At 62.9% G+C, this 20,132-nt stretch overlaps 9 protein-coding genes across 9 annotated transcripts; 4 read left to right on the forward strand and 5 right to left on the reverse strand.

Moving 5' to 3' along the window:
* Positions 1-490: 490 nt before the first annotated feature.
* AMSG_09036 (E3 ubiquitin-protein ligase RNF181) lies at positions 491-949 on the reverse strand (the record flags this gene model as incomplete). The annotated part of the gene is made up of 1 exon (XM_013899524.1): positions 491-949. The coding sequence occupies one exon, from the start codon at positions 947-949 to the stop codon at positions 491-493; it is 459 nt and encodes a 152-aa protein (XP_013754978.1).
* Positions 950-1,145: 196 nt separating this feature from the next.
* Positions 1,146-2,190, reverse strand: AMSG_09037 (lipolytic enzyme). The gene has a single exon (XM_013899525.1). It carries the CDS (start codon positions 1,973-1,975, stop codon positions 1,217-1,219), a length of 759 nt encoding a protein of 252 aa, XP_013754979.1. The 5' UTR covers positions 1,976-2,190; the 3' UTR covers positions 1,146-1,216.
* AMSG_09038 (uncharacterized protein) lies at positions 1,912-3,958 on the forward strand. Its single transcript, XM_013899526.1, has one exon. It carries the CDS (start codon positions 2,262-2,264, stop codon positions 3,606-3,608), a length of 1,347 nt encoding a protein of 448 aa, XP_013754980.1. The 5' UTR covers positions 1,912-2,261; the 3' UTR covers positions 3,609-3,958.
* On the reverse strand, positions 3,619-4,574 carry AMSG_09039 (HIT zinc finger family protein; the record flags this gene model as incomplete). Its single annotated transcript, XM_013899527.1, has 2 exons — positions 3,619-4,437; positions 4,485-4,574. 2 exons carry the CDS (start codon positions 4,572-4,574, stop codon positions 3,619-3,621), a joined length of 909 nt encoding a protein of 302 aa, XP_013754981.1.
* Positions 4,575-5,626: 1,052 nt separating this feature from the next.
* AMSG_09040 (uncharacterized protein) lies at positions 5,627-7,770 on the reverse strand (the record flags this gene model as incomplete). The annotated part of the gene is made up of 2 exons (XM_013899528.1): positions 5,923-7,770; positions 5,627-5,890 (listed from the first exon to the last, which is right to left on the reverse strand). The coding sequence occupies exons 1-2, from the start codon at positions 7,648-7,650 to the stop codon at positions 5,627-5,629; spliced, it is 1,992 nt and encodes a 663-aa protein (XP_013754982.1). The 5' UTR covers positions 7,651-7,770.
* A 1,230-nt stretch (positions 7,771-9,000) lies between these two features.
* AMSG_09041 (uncharacterized protein) lies at positions 9,001-9,933 on the forward strand (the record flags this gene model as incomplete). Its single annotated transcript, XM_013899529.1, has 2 exons — positions 9,001-9,007; positions 9,347-9,933. The coding sequence occupies 2 exons, from the start codon at positions 9,001-9,003 to the stop codon at positions 9,931-9,933; spliced, it is 594 nt and encodes a 197-aa protein (XP_013754983.1).
* Positions 9,934-10,157: 224 nt separating this feature from the next.
* On the forward strand, positions 10,158-13,145 carry AMSG_09042 (TKL protein kinase). The gene has a single exon (XM_013899530.1). The coding sequence runs from the start codon at positions 11,096-11,098 to the stop codon at positions 13,049-13,051; it is 1,956 nt and encodes a 651-aa protein (XP_013754984.1). The 5' UTR covers positions 10,158-11,095; the 3' UTR covers positions 13,052-13,145.
* Positions 13,055-17,911, reverse strand: AMSG_09043 (uncharacterized protein; the record flags this gene model as incomplete). Its single annotated transcript, XM_013899531.1, has 3 exons — positions 13,055-13,513; positions 13,537-17,771; positions 17,819-17,911. 3 exons carry the CDS (start codon positions 17,909-17,911, stop codon positions 13,111-13,113), a joined length of 4,731 nt encoding a protein of 1,576 aa, XP_013754985.1. The 3' UTR covers positions 13,055-13,110.
* A 421-nt stretch (positions 17,912-18,332) lies between these two features.
* Positions 18,333-20,028, forward strand: AMSG_12228 (uncharacterized protein; the record flags this gene model as incomplete). Its single annotated transcript, XM_013899560.1, has 3 exons — positions 18,333-18,423; positions 18,446-19,229; positions 19,632-20,028. 3 exons carry the CDS (start codon positions 18,333-18,335, stop codon positions 20,026-20,028), a joined length of 1,272 nt encoding a protein of 423 aa, XP_013755014.1.
* Between the last annotated feature and the right edge of the window lie 104 nt (positions 20,029-20,132).

Here is a 20,132-nt window from a genome sequence, read left to right on the forward strand (position 1 = left end):
CCCTCCGCGTATTACGTGGTCGCCCTATTCCACAGTGAGAAAAAACCCACGTTGTATAGCTGGGTCTTGGCGTCGGCTTTTCATCCACTTTGTTCACGGCCGCACCACCCAAGCCCAAACCAGCTTCGGTCGTCAGCGCCATCGCTGCTAGCAAGCACCCACTCCCGCCCTCGGCCGACCCGTAGGGGGGGGGGGAGTGGCCAGACGGAGAAGCGACCTGGTTTGCGATGGGGCGGTGGTGATGGCGGGCAGCGGCGATCTGAGGGAACATGAAAGGGGGGGGGATGGGATGGACGAGTCCATAAGAGGAGTGAGCGAGGGAGTAGATCGTAAGCTTGTGTTTGGCTCTATGGGTTGTGGTCGTGGTTCCGATTACGGCGGCGATGAGTGAGGTGGTCGCCTTGGCGCAAAAGAGTGCGATGTAGTGATGGCAGCGACATGGAGACGTGCAGATGTGCGAGGGCGTGGGTCATATGGTAGCATCAAGTTGCTACATGTACATGAGAGAGGTGCCTGTGATGTCGCGCGGGTTGTGGGGATCCGGTTGCGGATGAGCGCGGCGGTAGGCCTCAAAGTCGACATCGAGGGTGGGAAGTTGGTATCGACAGAGAGCGCACGTGCTGTGCTCGTACAGCCATGGCATCAAGCACATCGAGTGGTACAGGTGATTGCAAGGAAGGCGCAGCGCTTCGTCACCCACAGCAAACGTCTCCATGCAGATCATACACGGCTCCTTGTGCTTGCGCACATGCGATGCACGGAGTTGAAAGACAGACTCTTCAAGCTCATCGAGATAGTATCTCGCTGTCGGAGGTGTCCTCTGCCCGACCCAATCGGGAATGTCGCCAGCGCTTCCGCCACCACCGCCGCCGACTCTGCTTCCATTGCCCGCATCACCGCCCTCGCGCACCAGCCGCTCCAGACTCGCTGCGTCCACGCCGTCGGCCATTCGCTAGCCAGTAGCCTTGTTCGACCGCTCTGCTTTGCTCCCTCTGTCCGTTGCCTGTCCTGTCGGCGTATGTCGACAGCTGTTGCCCGTCGAGTGAGGCGCGTGGGAGATGGCAGCGGTCGCAGGGCGGTCGCCTGGTCGCCTGGTCGCCCCGTCGCCTCGTCACCCCCGTCGCTTGGTGGGCTGCCTGATCGCAGACCCACATCAATCTTTACATGCCCTGCGCACACATGCGCTCGGAAAGGCGGAAGGCGTCGCGATGGGCAATCATTCTGCGTCTGCTCGCACCACTGCCGAGCTGCGGCTTGTGATCTCGGCGGCAGTGTCAAAGATGACGTCGACCCACTCGGAGTACATCGAGCCCGAGGGATGGAGGCCGTCGCGAGCAAGGAGCGAGAGGTCGGACGCAGCCTTGCGCGAGATGGCGGTGACGTCGATCCAGTGGGCGCCGGCGGTAGCAGTCTCGTCGGCGGCAGCAGCGTTGAAGGCATCGATTTCAGCGGCGATGACGGCGGCATCGGCACGCATCCGCTTTGCTGCAGGCGTGACACCCCAGTCTGGAATGGAGATGACGATGACGTTGTCGGGAAGGCCGCCGGCAAACTGGATGGCGGTCTCGAGGAGAGCCACAAACTCGGCCCGGTAGTCGTCCACGCTTCGTCCCCGGAACTGGTTGTTCACACCGATCAACAGAGACACAAGATCCCACGATGGCTCCCACAGTGTGCGCTGCGTCGCATGGGCGATGCCAGCCGAAAGCTCATCGGTTGTCCATCCCGTCTTGGCCACGATGCGGAGAGGGCGGAGATCGATACCGAACGATCGAAGCCGCTTCGCTAGCACCACCGGCCATCGCTCAGTCTCAAGTACGCTCTGGCCGATAGTGTATGAGTCGCCGAGAGCTAGGAATGATGCCGCTTGTGACCGTCCGGCGGTGACATCGATGGACTTGTCCGGGTCGCCGTTGTCGGAACATGTGATGTCACGAGCAGATGTGATTGATGCGATGTCACGCGAGTGCGACATGGCGACCGCGGCTGGAGGGGGGAGGGGGCGACCTTCCACGAGCCCGTTCTCTACAAGTATTCACCTTCCAACAACTCCAACCACCTTGCGCGAGTAGGTGGAATGTGTAGAACACAAGTGAGTTGGTTGTAGCCCGCTCCCATGTATGTACATGTCACACGGCCTCGTCTCCTTCGACTCGCGGCTGACGTGGAAGGTTCCTTGGCAAGACAACTTCGGTTCGAACGGATGACATTCGGCAGAAGCGGGAACAAAAAGCAGGAACAAATGATCGACATTGGTTGGAATGTTTGACCTCAACACAAACCTCATCTCTATTGATCGTACACAACACACACATACACACACACACGTCACGAGATACATCATGCCGATGACGCTTGATTACACACTAACTCCGCCAAAGGGCGCGGTGACCATGAAGCGCAAGCGCGTTCCTTCTTTGAGGGTCTCCCGAAATGAACCTGATGCGCTCCAGGCGTGGCGCGACAAGCCACTCTTCCCATTTGTTCGAGTCGAGCACGACTCGGCCGGTGGGTTGGAGCCGGACGACGTGTTCCTGCTGTGGCAGCTGCGGGCCGAGGACGGTAGCGAGGTGCTTCGATGTGCACGATGCCAACCTGCGCCGGTCAACATGCTCCAGTTCCGACAGCGCGGGGTGTTCAAGCGGATCTACGAGCGTGGTTCACCGCAGGCGGGCTTCCTCGATCCGAGCACCGACGTCGGCATGCCGGTGGAAGCCGCGCTCGACGGCTCGCGTGGGACGGCCGGGCCCGAGGTCCACGGCGTGCTCGCGTACGGCAAGCTCGAGCCACCTTCGGGCAAGCGCGGTGGACGCCAGGTCTGGTCGTCGACGTTCAAGGTCTCGATCCAGTGCAACTCGCACTTTCACGACAACCTGCGGTTCAGGCTCTACACCCAGGCCGTCGTCGTCCGCAATGACGCGGCAGGCGAGCCGGTCATTGTTGCGCTCGAGTCGGCGGCGACTGCGCCTATCCAGGTTGTCTCCAAGTTTCTTGATCCCGTCGATCCCGAGCCCGACGACCCGGCCCAGTTTCCAGCCTCGACCGCCAACGCGGTCGGCCAGGGCATGGTTCACTCGCTGGTCGACGCAGTTACTGCCACGCCCCGGCCGGGCCGTAAGCGACGCCGATCGGCAGAGCCCGACTTGGCGCGGAACTGCTTGACCCACGATCATGGCGAGGCAGACTCGCAGCCGAACTCACCGCCAAAACGGGCCAAGGCGCTCGATGGCAGCCGGCTCTGTACCCGATGCGGCGGGCCTGCGAGCGCGTCTCTAGCGCCGCTGATTCCGCCGTTTCTCCCTCCAAACTCGCCGTTCTCGGCTCTGCTCTTCTCGCCGTTCCCGCGACTCTCCGAGCCCGCATTCTCGAGCGACGAGCTGCCCGTGACCGACGCCGACACGGACATTGCCAGCTTTCTGGTCACGCCCACCGGCGAGGTTCCGATGGAACTTGCCTTTCCCAGCCAGTCGGCCAAGTTGCCACCGACCGACGGGCCGGAGCTCTCGCGCGACGCAGCGGCAACGCTTGCCATGTTTGATGCGCTGCTGCCCGGTGAGCAGCGTCGGCTGCTCGGCGTGCTCAGCGTTGCGCCGCCGCCGCCAATGTAGGCGCGTGCGCCTACCCGGCCGGCTCTTCGGCAAGCTTGAGGCGGGCGAGAGCAATATCTGCAGCGCGATCCAGCCGCGCGGCGGCGGCGGCACTGGCACCGCCGTCGCCCAACCAGCACCGAAGGTAGTAGACCTTGCGCTCTGCGGCCTTGAGCACAGCTTTGGTGCCCTGTGCACGCTCGGCCTTGGCAGCTTTGCGGGCGCGTCGCCACCAGGTCTCCACTTGCGCCAGCAGCCGGTCTAACCTGGCGCGCAGTCTTCCTTCCACCTCATCTCCTTGGTCTCTCCCGCGTGTGCCCGCGTCAAACAGTGCGGCGACGTCGCGGAGGACAATGAACATATCAAACCCAGCTGCGGTGTGGATGCGAGGGCCTGCCGCGACAAGGGCGGCGGTGGCGGCGAGCGCGAGCGCGTCCGCCGACGCCGGCGACACCAGCGCCGGCGGCGGTTCCCTTCCAAAGGCAGTCGGCGCGACAGTGGCAAGCAGATCGACCACCTGGCGCCACTCGCCATCGGCAAACATCAGCTCGCCGTTGTACTTGCGGAGGGCGGCGGCGGCAGCAGCGACAACCTCGACGAGGCTGACGAGGACGCCTGGCGCCGGCGGCAGGCGGGAGAGCTCGGATATCAGTGGCAGGTCTGGCGGCGCCGGTGTAAGGTCGGCCAGTGGTGCGTCAGGTAGCCACCACGGTTGCCAGAGGTCCATCATCGGTGCCATAGCGCCGACCTCGAGCTCTTGGGCAAAGGCCCAGCGAACAGCGTCGGGCAATGCGTCAAAGTCCGGCACCTCGCCCGAGGCCATCATTGTCTCGTTCAGCTCTTCCAGCGCCTGCAGCAGATCCGAGTCAGTCGGGCGGCGTCCCCCAGAACGATGACGATCCGTATCCAGGAGGCAAGCAGGATGAGACCCCCCGGACTCGACGTTGCCATCGACGCCGAGATCAGCTTGGAGAGCAGCGGCAGCATTGTCTACCTTTGAATGAAAGGCATGAACACGAGCAAGTAAATCATCAGCATCAGGCAAAGCATCATCATGAGCAAGAGCTTGAGCGACTTGAGCTCTGTAAAAGGCTTCGGTGCATGCAGAGGAATGGGACTTGTAGCAAGTGAGCGAGCACGAGTCAGCCGAGCACTTTGGGCAGACATACACTCCGAGAGCATGACCACAGACAGCACAACTCCGGTGAATCCGAACCTCATCCATACTTGGTCTATGATTGCAGGTGAGAGTGATGGTGACGTGGGGTGCCGTCTGTCTCTGCTGTGTCGACGGCCGACAGAGGCTTGAGTGAGAGGTGAGTGACTCCAACTACTCGAGGGGTGGCGGACGGGGACGGGGACGGGGACGGTGACGGTGACGGGGACGGGGCCGAGTGTGGTAGATCGGTGGAAGGTAAGGGGGTGTGATGGTGGTGGATATGGGATCATTCGCCATCACACCATCTCTGCAGCGGTGGCAGCCATGGGGTAGGAGGCGGCCCTGACCTCCGCTGTCATGACCATGACCACGACCACCGGGACGGGGTCGGGGTCGGGGTCGGGGACGGGGACGGAGACGGGCACGGGGACGAACCCCAACCACGAGCCACTCGACTCGACGGCTGTCCAAAGACAGATAAAAAGAGGAGAGACCATGGCTCTGACGTCGGACTTGTCGCACAAGCGCACTGTGGAAGAGCTCCAGCCCAAGGCCCGGTTGTCGTGGTAGGTGAGGGAGGAAGGGAGGACGAGGAGGAGGGCGGGGGGGAGGGGGGGGGGGGGGCGGGGAGGGGGGCTCATGGTGGACTCATTGGTGGGTGGGTGTGCAGGCAAGAGTTTAATCAACGACGAAAAGAGCTTGAGGATCAGCAAGAGGCGGACATTCGCGAGGCTGCGGCGTTCCGGAAGCTACTGGACTCGGAGAGATCGCTGCGGTTGTCGGGCATGTCGCTGGAGGAGATCGATAGCATGAAGGAGGGCAAGGGGAGAAGAAGCGGGAGTAGGAGGAGTAGGCGTAGTGGCCACTCGCGGAGAAGTGGTCATGTCTCTCGAAGTGGGCGCTCGTCCCGGAGTGGGCGCTCATCTCGGAGTGGACGTTCATCTCGGAGTGGGCGCTCGCGGAAGAGCTCCCGCCGCCATCGGTCGTCAAAGTCCGGCTCTGCATCCGGCTCTGGCACTCGGTCGCGGTCGCGGTCGCGGTCGCGGTCACATCGTGGAAAGCACAAGTCCAAGTCGTCGCGCCGATCGCGGTCGCGGCGGCAGCGGGGTTCAAGATCAGGCTCGGGCTCGGGCTCGGGTTCGGGCTAGAGGCGCACACGCTGTTAATTCACTGAACCGAGTGGCGGCGGAGCGAGGCGCCAAACGAGGTGGCGTTGGCGAACGAAGGCATGACGCCGACGTGATGGTGCTTCTTGGACGAGAGCATGTGCTTCTGGAGGAAGCGGATCTTGGCCTCATGGACGAGCTGCAGCTGGTGACGGATCTTGGCCTCCTCGCGCTCCTCCTCTTCGCGCTCCATGTCCTCGAGCGAGGCGGCCAGGCCGCGGTGGCGGCCAAGGAGCATGACAGACATGAGGAGAACCTGTGAGAAGCGCGAGAGGGCGCCAGCAAACGAGACCGACTTGCCCGGGAAGCCCATGGAGAGGCCGACGTTGCCAAAGGCGGAGATGACCTCAAAGACGACGCGGAACGGCTCGTAGCCATAGGCATCCGGGTCGGAGAGCGACGACGACTCGGCGATAAAGATGAGCAGGACGACGGTGAAGAGCCAGAGCGAGTTGCGGATGAGCATGGAGCGAGTGGAGAGCGAGAGCGAGCCCTGGACCTGGTCGACCAGCGTGTCTTTGGCCACGCCGTCGTCGTCGCGTGGTGACTTGAGGCCGGAGATGGGATACGGCCGGATGTACATGAGGACAATGTAGAGGACGAGCAGCGCGTACGAGATGGCGCCGATGTCGATGGTGTTGAAGCCTGCAGTACGGGTTGAGATCGACTGGAAGAGGCAGACAAGGATCCATGTCGGCCCGTTGATGTGTGACAGCGCCGAGCGCTGGGTCTCAACAATGAGGAAGAGAATCGAGGTCGGGAGGAGAAGGCCGATGGAGAAGAGCATAAAGAGCTTGGTCTGGAGGCCCGGAAAGAGGAGGATGTACCAGCGCGGGTTGTCCAGCAGGTACTGGTAGAGACCGCCGTACGACGACTTGCGGCGGAGGAGGTAGATGACCGAGTAGAGGAGAACCGGGAACGCTGTGTTGCCGCAGAGGATGAGCAAGGCCACCACGGCGTTGATCACCACCGAGCCGCGGAGCTGGACAAGGTTGTCGGGCGCAAGAGCAAAGCCGGCGTTGTTGAACGCCGAGATTGTGTGGAAGAACGACCAGTACCACGGCGAGACGCCGAGCGCCTTGACCACGCTCGAGCCGAGCGACGAAAACTGCATGTACAGACCCATGACAAAAAAGGCAAAGCCCATGATGCCTGCCACGGTGAGCGGAATAACAAGGAGCAGTCGCCCAAGTGCGGCGTACTCGATGTCGTAGAACTTGAGGTCTTCCGGTGTGTGGAGCGAGGCGTACCGCTTGACCAGGATCCGAGCTCGCTTCAGCACCAGTGACGGGTAGGTGGTGAACACAATGCCGCCGGCAAAAATGAGAATGAGGACCCAGACCTGCGAGACGACCCGGAGCTGGGAAAAGTCGACCACCTGCAGGCCGGTCACGGTCAGCGCTGAGACAACGGTAAAGAGTGCGTCCATAAACGCCATCTGGGTCGCCTGCGACTCGAGGCCCCAAAGCACAAAGGTTCCCACGGCAGACATGATGGCAAAGTAGAGGACGTGAAGCCGAAAGTAGTGCAGATCCGGCAGCTGCATGACAAACTCATCGACGCCGCGCTCGTCTTCATCGTCGCTGTAGTATTCGTACTCGTACTCGCCATCAGCAGCCATCAGGCCACCCTCTCCCTGTCCACGATACGAGTCCACATTGTTGAGGCCAAGGCCTACACCAAGGCCACCGCCATCCCTCTGCGACTTGTTCGAGACAATCGACTCTGTCTTGCGCATCGACGCCTGTCTCGACAGTGCGTGGAGCTCGGCCAAGCCCTCCTGCAGCACATCGATGCCAGATCGAACCGATGCACCTCTCCTCGGCGAGCCAGCAGTACCACCACCACCACCACCACGGAGCAGCAGAACTGTGATTCCCAGCGAGCCGACCCGTTGAGAGCTGCGGATGGAGCGATGATGACAGAGCGGTACCCCGGGACGACAGAGTCCGTGGGCTTTGTCGCATGGCCTGCCGGGTGACAGTGACAGTACCAGGATCAGGACCAAGAGCAGCATCATCAGAAGGAGAGACACGTGGAGAATGAGGAGGATGATGATGACTGTGATGATGAGGATGATGGGGGGCAGTCTCCCGCTGGTCACCCTCTTCCGAGTACCCGTACGAGTACGAGGACATGGCGAGTATGAGAGAGGGAGGAGGGGAGGGGGGGGATGTGAGGATGTGGAGGGGGTGGGGTGGGGTATGTCGTGAGGTGTGGGTATGTGTGGCACACTGGGTGGGTCTCCTGCTCATCCTCCTGGTCGTGACTGTGGCAGTGGAGGGATGCCCCCCTCCCCTGTCGGCTCACAGGCGGTGGGAAGAGGAGGCACTGCGGGGGATGATGGATTTAGGAGACAGGAGAGACAGAAGATGGGAGATGGAGACTTGGTCAGGACCAGTCGGCAAGGGCATGTATTGACTGACTGGTGGTGGATGACTGGTGATGGCTGGCTCGATGGCTGGCGATGGCTGTGGCCGACTCGATGGCTGGTGATGGATGGCTGTGACCGACTCGCTGGCTGGTGATGGATGGCTGTGACCGACTCGCTGGCTGGTGATGGATGGCTGTGACCGACTCGCTGGCTGGTGATGGATGGCTGTGGCCGACTCGCTGGCTGGTGATGGATGGCTGTGGCCGACTCGATGGCAGGTGATGGATGGCTGTGGCCGACTCGCTGGCAGGTGATGGATGGCTGTGGCCGACTCGATGGCAGGTGATGGATGGCTGTGACCGACTCGCTGGCTGGTGATGGATGGCTGTGACCGACTCGCTGGCTGGTGATGGATGGCTGTGGCCGACTCGCTGGCTGGTGATGGATGGCTGTGACCGACTCGCTGGCTGGTGATGGATGGCTGTGACCGACTCGCTGGCTGGTGATGGATGGCTGTGACCGACTCGCAGGCTGGATCGGTGGCGGTTGGTCGGTGGCGATCGATGGCGATCGGTCGGCTTCCGGTCGGTGGGGCGGACAACCAGCAACGGGGGAGAGCGGAGGGTAGAAGGACCGTAGACGCAACTCTACGAAGCCCTTCATTGCCGGACACCAGTGAGTGTGACTCTGTCCAATTCTCTGTACCATAGAGCTATGGGAGGTAATGTAGCATGTGGCAAGGGCAATCCAGGTCCCGGTGTGGCTGTGGGTCGGCTGGTGGAGGTGGTGGCGGCAGTGGTCGTCGTTCTTGCTCTGATGGCACCTGTGACCATGGCTGGATGCCCGCCGGTCTCTCCAGCTGCATCCACCCGTATTGTCTCGTGTGGAACAGACATTGGGGATGTATGCTCGTTTGAATGTGCTCATGGCTACTCTCTCCCGCAAGATGTATCCCTCATCATGCATTGTGTGGCTAATGGCGCTAACCATCCGTTTTGGCGCCCGTCGCTCCCGCCTCTCTGCGTCGCTGCTTTGTCGCCAAGGGCAAGGGATGGCTCAGATTCGGTCGTCACTGCAACTGCTCTCTCCACTGTTGCTGTTCTGTTTATCATCGCTGCACTCTGTGTCGCTCTCCGTCTCAAGATCGCTGTTGACAATGAGAAGGCCGGAAAGACGCCTGCCGACCAACATGTCGCTGCGCAGCCGGTGCTGTTGGAAGACGCCAGCCATCTGCCCTTTGCACAAGATTCGGAAGGGCAGAACGATGCGCCGCATGGCCAGTCGTTTGAAAGCCAGCCGAATGATGCACAGGCAGAGCCTACAATCGGCCCAAAGCTGCACCCCACGTCGCTGTCGCCGGCGGCTGCGCCTGCACCTGCACCTGCTCCAGCTACACCTTCTCCGTCGGCACATGTGGCGGCTGCATCGGTGCAGTCGTCGCTCTCGCCTGCCCGCACAGTAGCCTCGCCGTCATCGACGCCGCCGCGTGGCCCGCGTCCGCGTCCCCGTCCGCGCCCTAGCCTCACCACCCAGGTCTACACCCCTGGCCGCAACGGTGGGGTAGAGACATCGATGACGCCCTCGCGCGAAGTCGCTGCCACCACCGTCCCTCTCGATACCTTTGCCCAGCACCAGTCGCGTATCTAGTCGCGTCCTAACCACGCACGTTCTGATATCACAGCCCCCTCTACCTCCCACAGCCCCCCACTGTGAACCAACTCAATCCAACCCCCCTCAATCGCCCATCCACGCCATCATCACCCATCATCAGCCTTCATTTCGCTTAGCGCAGGAGTGGCTTGGCAAACCAAGAGCAGTCACTTTGACGAAAGCGAGCAAATGAGTGCGACTCGCAGAGATTTGGAAGAGAGTTTGGCCGACGACAACGACGACCACAAGCACGGACACGACGAGAACGAGGACGGGGACGACAACAACAGCTCGGCGTGCGACAACAACCACAACAACAACGAACGACGACAACAACAGCTACTTGACTTCAACTGGAAGACACACTCGGTTGCGGGCAAAGGGCGAGTATGGCGAGGACCAAACAGACAGCACGCGTGAGCAAGAGTAAGAAGAACAAGCGGACAGAAGCTGCCGTGGGACCGGCACCTTCGCCGTCTAGTGGTGCTACCCATCTCCTGCACTCGCCGTCAAAGACATCATCGCCGTCCAAGATATCATCGCCGTCCAAGACATCATCGCTGTCCAAAACATCGACAACACCGTCAACGTCATCTCCATCATCAGCTACTACTCCTTCGCAATCTTTCTCAAAGTCATTGTATGCAAACAAGCCATCGATCAGAACGTCGTCGGCCGGCAAGTCGTCGGTCGGCATGGTATCGGCCGCCTCCTCGCCGATGCCGTCGTACGGATTGGATGAGTTTGGCCGTGGAAAGGAGATGTCAAGAGCGAAGAAGGGTTACGGAAAGTCGGCGCCCATGAGCAAGCCCATGCCGCCGTCGTCAAAAGGGGGGAAGATGAGCAAGGCTGGAGCGATGACGGGTACTGCCCCGACTCGCAAGACCAAGAGCTCGAGGTTTGGAAAGAGCTCGCCGTCAGCTCGTGTGGAGACGCCGCTGCCGCCGCCTGGGTCGTCGGCTCTGTTTGCAGGTGGATCAGATGGATCGTCGCGCAAGAAAAGGGCCGCAAGAAGGTGTCCAAGGCGACCAAGCCCGCCAATGTCTCCAAGAAGCGCCGGAAGAAGGTCTCCAAGAGCAGGCAGCCGATATTCGACTCGGATGCCGACTCTGACGACGACATCTTCAACGATGCCGATGGCAACCAAGCTCTCACCGTGATGGGCAGCGCTGGTGCGCGCAACCATCATGCAAGCGTGTTTGCCGACGACGACGACGATGTTACATTGACCGAGGTCCTTGTGCATGACGCACAGTCCAAGTCGTCGACGCTGGCGACGCCGACGCCGGTTGCAACCGCCAATGATCTCATCTTTGGCAACGAGTCGAACGACGACTCGGCGTCGAATGACATCTTCTACGACGCAGGCTCGTCCAACTCTTCATGGGATGATGCGTGGAAGGCGCAGCAACAACAGCAGCAACAACAGCAACAGGCGGTGTCGCCTGCCTTTGACTTTGGGCCGGAGACGATCTCGATGGACCTGACGGCCGCGCTTCCGACGGCGACCCAGACGCTCTCGGTCGGTCTCCCGGTGGCAGCGGGCTCGGGCGGTCCGCAGCAGCAGCTTGACTTTGTCATTCAGTCGCCGTCAGTGGAGATCATTCCGTGGTCCGAGTTGGAGATCCTCGGCGAGCTTGGAGCAGGCGGGCAGGCATCGGTTGTCCACGCCTCGTGGCGGTTCACCGACGTGGCGGTCAAGGTTGTTGCCGGCGTCCAGTCCAAGGCACAGGTGGTCATGCTCCTCGAGGAAGTTGCCGTTCTCTGCACGCTCCGTCACACCAACACCATTCTCTGCATGGGCGTGTGCTCTGAGCCCGAGGCCTCGCGCATCGCCATTGTCACCGAGTACATGGCCGGCGGCGATCTGGCGGGTCTCATCCACCGCCCGCAGACGCCGACGCCGGTCGAGACCAAGCTCCGCATTCTGTTTGACGCTAACCGCGGCCTGCACTACCTCCACGCCACTGAGGCCGTCCAAGTCCACCGTGACATCAAGCCATCCAACATTCTGCTCACTGACCGGCTCGACGCCAAGCTCGCCGACTTTGGCATTTCAGGCACCAAGTCGGCTGCCACCTCGGGTATGCTCACCCACCGCTACGCATCACCAGAGATGTTGGCCGGCAAGCCCGCAACCTGGGCCGATGATATGTACGCCATGGGCCTCGTCATGGTCGAGCTCCTCTCCGACGGCGTTCGCCCGTTTGCCTGGCTCGCTGACGCCCGCCAGCGGACCACCGACAACTACTACGCGCACCCGTACCGCCCGGCTGACGGCAGCGCCCCGGCATCTGACTACGTCCCGCTCGAGTTCATGTCACCTTGCCTCCCAGACCTGGTGGCAATCATCGCCCGCTGCTTTAGCGAGCCGGCGAGTCGGCCCACAACCGCCGACGTCCTCAACTCTCTCAACAAGGCCCGCACCGCCGTCAAGCGCGGCACCCACGTTCCCGACTCGCCACTGATGCGCAAGCGGCACGAGGCCGGCGTGTTTGGCCCGCCTGCTCCCCAGCCGCAGACTTACCAGCCGCCACAGGCCTACGGTCAGCAGCAGCAGCAGCAGGCCTATCAGCAGCAAGCATCTACATACATGCCCCAGATCCCGGCCTCACGCATGCAGCAGCCGGCGTACGACATCGCTACCCCCGAGCTTGCTCCCACTAGCAGTTCTGGGCCAGCCCGCCGCTCGGCTGGCCAGCAGTACGACGTCCGCAACATGATGATGCCGCCAAGCTACGGCAACCGCAGCGAGACGCTGACCTCGACGACTCAGAGCACAACAGGTGGTGGCTCGGGCACGTACTCGTCATCGCCGATGCCTCTGCCGGTGTACACCAGCAACTCGACCGCCACCGGCACGTTTGGCTCGTCGTCGGGCACCGCGCCAATGTCGTCCACACCTACGCCCGAGGCCCGCGAGCAGCATGAGCGCAGATACTCGATCTCCAGCTCACCCGAGCTGGCTGTCCAGGCTGAAGCGCCACCGGCCAAGATGCAGCTCCGTCGCCAGACCCGCTCCAAAAAGCGCTCTGCGGGACCGTCGTACCAGCAGGCGCCGCCAACGGCAGCGCCGGCCAAGGTGTCGTCGCGCCGGCGCAAGTCCAAGTACTGAAGATGGAGGATACAGGGTACATGTGTATTTGGAGGGAGGAGAATGAAGGCGTAGCTGGACTACACAAAGCTCACGTTCCAGATCTTGACAAGGCGGTCAGACGAGGCGGTGATAAAGTGGGCCTCGCCAAAGCCAGCGACGGCGTTGATGGCGTCGGCGTGGGCGCCGCGGATGCCGCCGGCCGACTCTTCGGCCTCGATGTCCCAAAACTGGATGCAGCCGTCGCGGTCGACCGAGTGGAGGACGCCGTCGGCGACAAACATGCCCATGACGCCCGCCGTGTGCGACGAGATGATCCGCGAGGTGATGCCCGAGTTTGTGCCACCGGTGCGGAACGAGGAGATGCCGCGCCATTGCTTGATGTTTGACGACTTGGAGCCCGAGTAGAGCGTGCCATCGTGGAGGCAGAGCGCCGAGACGCCGTCGTAGTGCGGCGGCTGGAGCGTGGCAAACGAGGGCTTGCTGCTGATGACGACGACGACGACGCCAGATCAAAGATGCCCACATGGTGGTCGCGGAAGCCGGCAACGAGATACCCGTCGTCCGACGCGGTGGCCATGGAAAAGACCGAGCTCTGTCGCCCGCGAAGTGAAGGCAGCGACTTGAAAGAGCCCATGTTACGGATGTCGAATCGCTTGATGGCGCCGTTGCCGAGTGCCGCGTACAGGGTGTAGCCTGCCATGGTGAGAGCGGTGACTTCGGAGCCGGTCGAAATCGACGCGGTGCATGGGTACTGCTGCGACGCGTCCCAAACGCGAACCGTCTTGTCGCGGCCGCCCGAGAAGACGCCGCTCGGCGCCACATGAAGCGCCTCAACTGCGCTGGTGTGTCCGTGGAGCGATTCGACGCACTTGCCGGCCTCGACGTCCCACATCTTGATCAGCTTGTCCTGTGCGCCCGAGTACGCAATGTCGAAGCCCTTGGACGCCGCCACGGCATACACCGCCCCGGCGTGTCCGCGCAGTGTGGCCAAGCACGCCGACGTGGCCATCTCATCGGGCTGGACCTTGGGCTTGGACCGCAGGCGCGAGGCGCGCGACTCGGCGCCCCCGGTGCGGCCCGAGACCTCGCCCGGCCGAGAGCGGGCGTCGCGGCGACGGGCATGTGCAGCAGCATACGAGCCGCGAGCGGGCTCGTCCGCCGCTGGAGGCTCCGACTCGGGCACCGACGACGACGCTTCGGACGACGACGACGCCTCGGACGACGATGATGCGACCGACGACGCCGAGGTGTTGGCTGTCGCTGGGGAGGCGACACTGTCGCCGCGCTTGACCGGCGAGACGTAGCGCGAGGAGCGGGCGACCGGCTCGGCGCCTGACGACGCAATCTGCGACTCGAGGTCCTCGACTCGAGCGGAGAGCTTGAGGTTCTCGGTCTTGACCTGCTGCAGCACAACGCGGCGGAAGGAGGCCGTGGCGAGCAGATCCTCGACGTTCTGTTTGTGGCGGGTGACGGCGGCCTTGAGATCGGCGTTGTGCGACTGCAAGATGGTCAAGTGCTCGGCCTTGAGCGAGAGCAGGGCCTTGAGCTTGTTCTCGCGCACAACGCACTCGGCGTGGTCGCCCGAGATAGTTGCCGCCGCTTCCGCGCTAGCATCCGAGTCAGCATCAGATTGCGCGTCGGCGCCTGATGCGGTCACCTTTGTCAGCCACTCGTCGTCCTTGACCTTTTCGAGGAGGAACAGGACCTTGTCCTCGTGCTCCGACTGGAGCCGGACGAGATCGGCCTCACGGGCGGCGGCGGCTGAGTTAGCGACCTCGAGCATGCGCTCTTTGTCCTCGATGGAGGCGTTGGCCACAGCAAGCTTGTCGGCTTGGGAAGCCAGCTCGATGCGGGCAATAACAATCTCGGAAATGGCGTGCTCAAGGGCAGCGCGGCACTCGTGGCCAGAGAGGCGCTCAATGCGGCGGACAAGCTTCTCGTCGAGGTCGGCGTCAAAGAACTCGGCAAGCTCGCTAGCCGGACGGAACTTGGCGTCGGCGACGGCGCGCTGGGCGGCTTCGAGCTCGGAGGCACCAAACGCAAGCTTGGCCTCGAGCGACTCGACCTCCTCGAGGACGGTAGCAAGCTCCTGCTTGAGCTCGGCGTTGGAGGTTGATGCGTCCTGAAGGTCGGCGTAGAGGCCATCCGACGAGAGGTTGGCATCCTCAAGCTCGCCGAGCTGGGCCTCGAGTTCGGAGCGGGTAGCATGCAGGGCCTCAAGCTCCGCGACGAGCTCGGCACGGCAGGCAAGGGCGTTGTCGAGCTTGCGGACGGCAAGACCGTGGTCAACGTGGGCCTGGAACTGGGTCTCAAAGTAGTTCTTGATGGCGGAGAGCTTGGCCTTGGTCGACTTGGGCATGCCGCGAATGTTGTTCTGACCCCATGCTGGCTTCGCGGCAGCCGCGCCGGAGACCTTGCGCTTTGCGGCGGCGACGGCGCGGGCCTTGGCCTCGTTGGACTTGACCTGGGCCTTGAACGCGGTGAGCTCCTCCATCTTGCGGCGGGCGACCGCCTTGGACTGAACGAGGGCGCGCTCCTGCTTGCGGAGACGGGCCTCGTCCTTGCGCTTCTGTGCCTGGAGCTGGGCGACCTTGCGAGCCTGCTCGGCCTTCCACTGGGCGTGCTTCTTGGCGGCGTCGCGCTGCTTGCGAAGAAGCGTGATGCGGGCGCGCTTCATCTCGTCGATCGACGACTGGAGAGCTTCAAAGCGTGAGGCCTCCTTGGCACGGAGCCGCTGGATGCGCTCGAGCTCAACCTTGTGCTCCTGCAGCGACTTGAGCTGCTTGTTGAGCTTGCGGAGACGGCCCTCATACGACTTGCGAACCTGGACCGAGCCCGTCTTGGTGCCGGTCTTCATGGCTGAGAGCTCGGCCTCGATGGCGGCCTTGTCGGCCTCGATGGTGGCGATGTCCGACTGGAGCGAGGCGAGCTTGGACTCGTAGTCCTCCTTCATCTCGTTGAGCGCCTTCTTGGACTCAACAATCTTGGCGAGAAGCTCCTCCTTGAGCGAGATGTTGCGATCCAGGTGGGCAACCTTGGCGGCAACCTTGTCCTGGGCGGCAGCAAAGGTGTTCTCAGAGGCCACGGTCTCAGATTCGAGCTGGGCCAGCTGGGCGGCGGCAGCGGCGGCGGCGGCGACGGCGGCGGCCGACGCGTCGTCGAGGAGGGCGCCCGGAGCAGCATCATCGTCGAGCTCTTCGTCATCGAGTGCAAACGAAGAAGCCGAGTCGGAAGCGTCCAGCTCGGGCGAGGACGCACGCGATGCGAGCTGCGCCTTGAGCGAAGCGATGGTCTCGAGATAACCCTGGATAGTGGCAGCAGCGGCCGGGCCCTCAGTCTGTGGGGCGAGGCCGGCGTCGGCAAGTTGGTGGGCGTAAGCGTCGCGCTCGGCGGTGACCTTGAGCAGCGAGTCTGTGAGCGACTTGACCTTGGCCTGGAGCTTGCCGTATGCCGACTGGAGGACCTCGTTCTCCATCTGAAGCTTGAGAACGTTGTCGGAGGGAAGGGCGGGCGCGGGAGGCAGGGCATCACCGCCGGACGTTCGCGCCGCGGCAAGCTCGAGCTGCAGCTGCTTGATGTGGGCTTTGAGCGACGAGAGCTGGGCCGAGTTGAGGTCAAGGTTGACGATGGGCTTGTTCTTGATCTTGCGAGCACGGTCAGCGTAGCGGAGGGTGTTGAGCGTCTCCTCAAAGTTGATGTCTGCCGGCGAGACGCAAGCAATCATGAGTGTCCGTGAGTTGCCGCCAAGCGAGTCCTGGAGAAGACGGGTGAGCTTGGAGTCGCGGTAGGGAATGTGGCGGGCCTTGCGCTTAGGGTCACCGAGGGCGGAGATGACGTTGCCGAGAGCAAGGAGACCACAGTTGATGTTGATGCCCTCTTTGAGGCGGTCGCCGACAGCCTTGGTCCGCTTGAGGCGCTCAGAGCCGGCGAGATCGACAAAGTGGAACTTGGAGACGAGGCGGCCGGCTCCCGACGCCGGACTCTGCTCAAGGATGAGCGAGAAGATGGCGTGCGAGCGCGACGACTCAGAGTTCATGAGCGTCGATGCAGTGGTCCGGGAGATGGAGCCACGCTCGAGCTTGTCAAGCAGGTCGTCGGCCGAGTTGACGGCGAGCTCGGTGATGCCGGCGACAGTGATGGCGCCGTCGGCCTCGCGGATGGCAAGCGAATTGGTCTTGGTCGAGACCGCCGGGTTGAAGAGGTCGACGATGTTCTCGTTGTGAATCTCGAGGAACGAGACCCGCATCGAGTAGGCCGAGTCGGCCGAGCCTTCTGCGATGCGGGTGTACATGGCGCGGATGACCCGCGGGATGACGCCGAGCTGGGCAGCGGCGAGCGAAGCGTTCGAGCCCGAGCCCATGGTGTACGTCTTGCCCGAGCCAGTCTGGCCGTAAGCGAGAACGGTGGCGTTGTAACCGTCAAAAAAGGCGTCAATGAGCGGCGAGACAGCATCGGTGTAGAGCGCGGCCTGGTTGGCAGCCGGATCAAAGACGTAGTCGTAGGTAAAGCTCCGCTGACCGCCGAGCACCAGCTGCGCCGAGCCGGGCACAAACTCGATGCACTCACGAGCGCGGACGGTGTTTTCCTTGGGCAGCAGCGGGCGGACGCGAACAGCGACCCGGACCGACATCTTGTCCTCGTCATCGTCGTCATGGTCGCCTGCGGCGGCGGCAGCAGCACCAGCCGGTGTGGCAGCAGGAGCGGGAGCGGGGCCAGGGGTCGGGACCTGGACCGAGCTCTTGTTTCCGAGTTGGGCATAGTCTCGTCAGGAGAGGGGATGGCAACCTCAGAGTCCTTGGTCATCAGCGCTGCTACCTGTGTGCCCTCAGTAGCCGTGGCGAGCGTGTTCTGCACCTCGCCCAGCGGGGTGGTCGACATGGCGCGCGGAATGCAAAAGTTTGAATGAAACTTTGGGCGGCGAACAGTCGAGTGTTGCCAGGCGAGGTGGGCGGCAAGGGGAATGATGAAATGAACGAGAAATAATTGTGTGAGAGGGGGCCATGATAAAATGAACGTGAAATAATTGTAGGCACGGGGTGGCGGGTGGCTTGGGTTCTGTCCGTTGACGGGCAGAGTTGAGCACCGAGACGAAGCGATGGAGAGCAATGACGGGCCGTACCGCTCTTCAGTATCTGCAAGCGAGAGATTGTGTAGGAAAGGAGGAAGCGATATGGGTCTGTTTGGTGGAGGCAAGGGCAAGAAGAAACGGAGGAAGCGGCGGGCAGTTGCTGGTGACGACAGGCCTGAGGAGAGTCAGGCGGTGATGACAGCGGGGCAGGCGGATGATGGAGCCGAGGCCATGGCACTGAGGGCAAAGGTGGCGGCGCTTGAGGCTGAGGCGGCTTCTGCTAGGGCCGAGCTGGAAAAGGCGCGTGCTGAGATGGCGGCGAGTAAGGCGGCGGCGCAGAGCAGAACGCTCCTCGCTCAAGCAGCTCGAGGCGCGGACCAAGGCGCGGGTCCAGATCCGCGGGCGCGGGTCCGAGAAGGACGGAAAGCGGGTGCTCTCGCAGGGCTCAACCGAGAAGCTCCACGCAGTCATCACGGCTTCGACTGAGGACGAGTCGCACGCGCACAAGCTGCGCAACGAGCTCGTGCTCGCCAACATCCGGACCGAGACCGTGGCCAAGCGGATGGAGGCTGAGCTCGAACATGTGCGGTCAATGGTCGATGCGGCGCCCGGCGCCCGCGAGCGTGCCATCAAGGGCTTACAAGCCACACTGGATGCTACGTTGCGGGCTCTGTACGATGCGCAGGATGTGGCGGCGGCGTCAGATGCCGCTGCGCGCACCCTCTCCACAGAGTCGGCGCTCATCATCGACGCCTTTGTCTCGTATGTCGAGGCTTGCGAGGTCGGCATTGCAGTGAGTGCACCCGACCCGCAAGCAGAACCCATCGCATACATTCAGTACTGGCGAGCACGAACGGTGGAGATCGTCAATGCGCATGCGGCGCAGCTCGCGCTCGACGGCCGGGTCCCATTCGACAACGCAATGGTCGACTACGAGCCTCCTCCAGCTGCCGGCGCCGCCGCTCGCGACCGTCCTCCGCCACGCTATGACGCTGGTGCCATGGCCCGTGCCCGCGCCGATCAGCTTCTGGCTGCCGCCAAATCCTCGATTCGCGGACAGAGCCCAATCATCCAGCCGCGGTATGCCGGCCCGGCGTACATCGGAATTGCCACGCCTCCGCCCAAGCCGTCCACACTTCCTACCCCTGCGCCCGCCACTCGTCATCGACGCGAGCAGAGTGCGACCTCGTACGGATCGATCGGATCGTCGTACAGCTGTCGTTGATTGGCGTGATCTGATAGCTAGCTGGAATTGCTCGTCTGTTGGCAAAAGCAAGCGATGAACGGTATGCCATGGTAACCGATCACGTTCCGTCCTGCAGGACAGCCGCCGACCTCCAGGCCTGCGCAATAATGCGCGTCCTCCCGAGCAAACTCATGGTGTGACAAGTGGCACGTCGACTCCCCGCCACCCGGAGGTTGCCCCCCGCGTCTCGAGGCACTTGTCTCACCTCCCCTCCCCCCCCCCCCCCCCTCCCCCCCCTCCCCCGTCCTCTTCTTCGAACGACGCACCCCCTCCCGCCTCATGAGCGCTCCTCCCACGGCCCAAGACGTTGTGCTCGCGGCGCTTGCGGCGAAGGGCGCCCCGGACGGGGTGGACGGTGGGGTGTGGCTTGCATGTGCGCGCGAGGCTCTGGCAGAACTGTCCGAGTACCCGGTGGACGTCCTTGCCATCTTTACGGTCGGAAGGGTACAATTGAAGGTGGCCGAGGCCACAGCCGAGGCCAAGGCCGAGGCGGAGCGGGCGGCACGCGAAGAGGCCGAGGCGGCACGCGAAGAGGCCGAGGCGGAGCGGGTGGCACGCGAGGAGGCCGAGGCGGCACGCGAGGAGGCCGAGGCGGCACGCGAGGAAGGCGACGCCAAGGCCAGAGCGCACGTGGCGTTTCTCATGGGCAAGATCCCCGATTTCCGCACTTTGCCGAGCTGATCGAGTGGGTCCGGCTTGTCCGGGCGTTCCAGGTGAGCGAGCGCGGCGGCGAAGCAGGGTCACCTCCGCGCACAACACGTGCTTCCGTTCAAGTCGGCTCGCAC

Source organism: Thecamonas trahens (assembly GCF_000142905.1).
Source record: "Thecamonas trahens ATCC 50062 unplaced genomic scaffold supercont1.44, whole genome shotgun sequence".
Classification (NCBI taxonomy): domain Eukaryota; order Apusomonadida; family Apusomonadidae; genus Thecamonas; species Thecamonas trahens.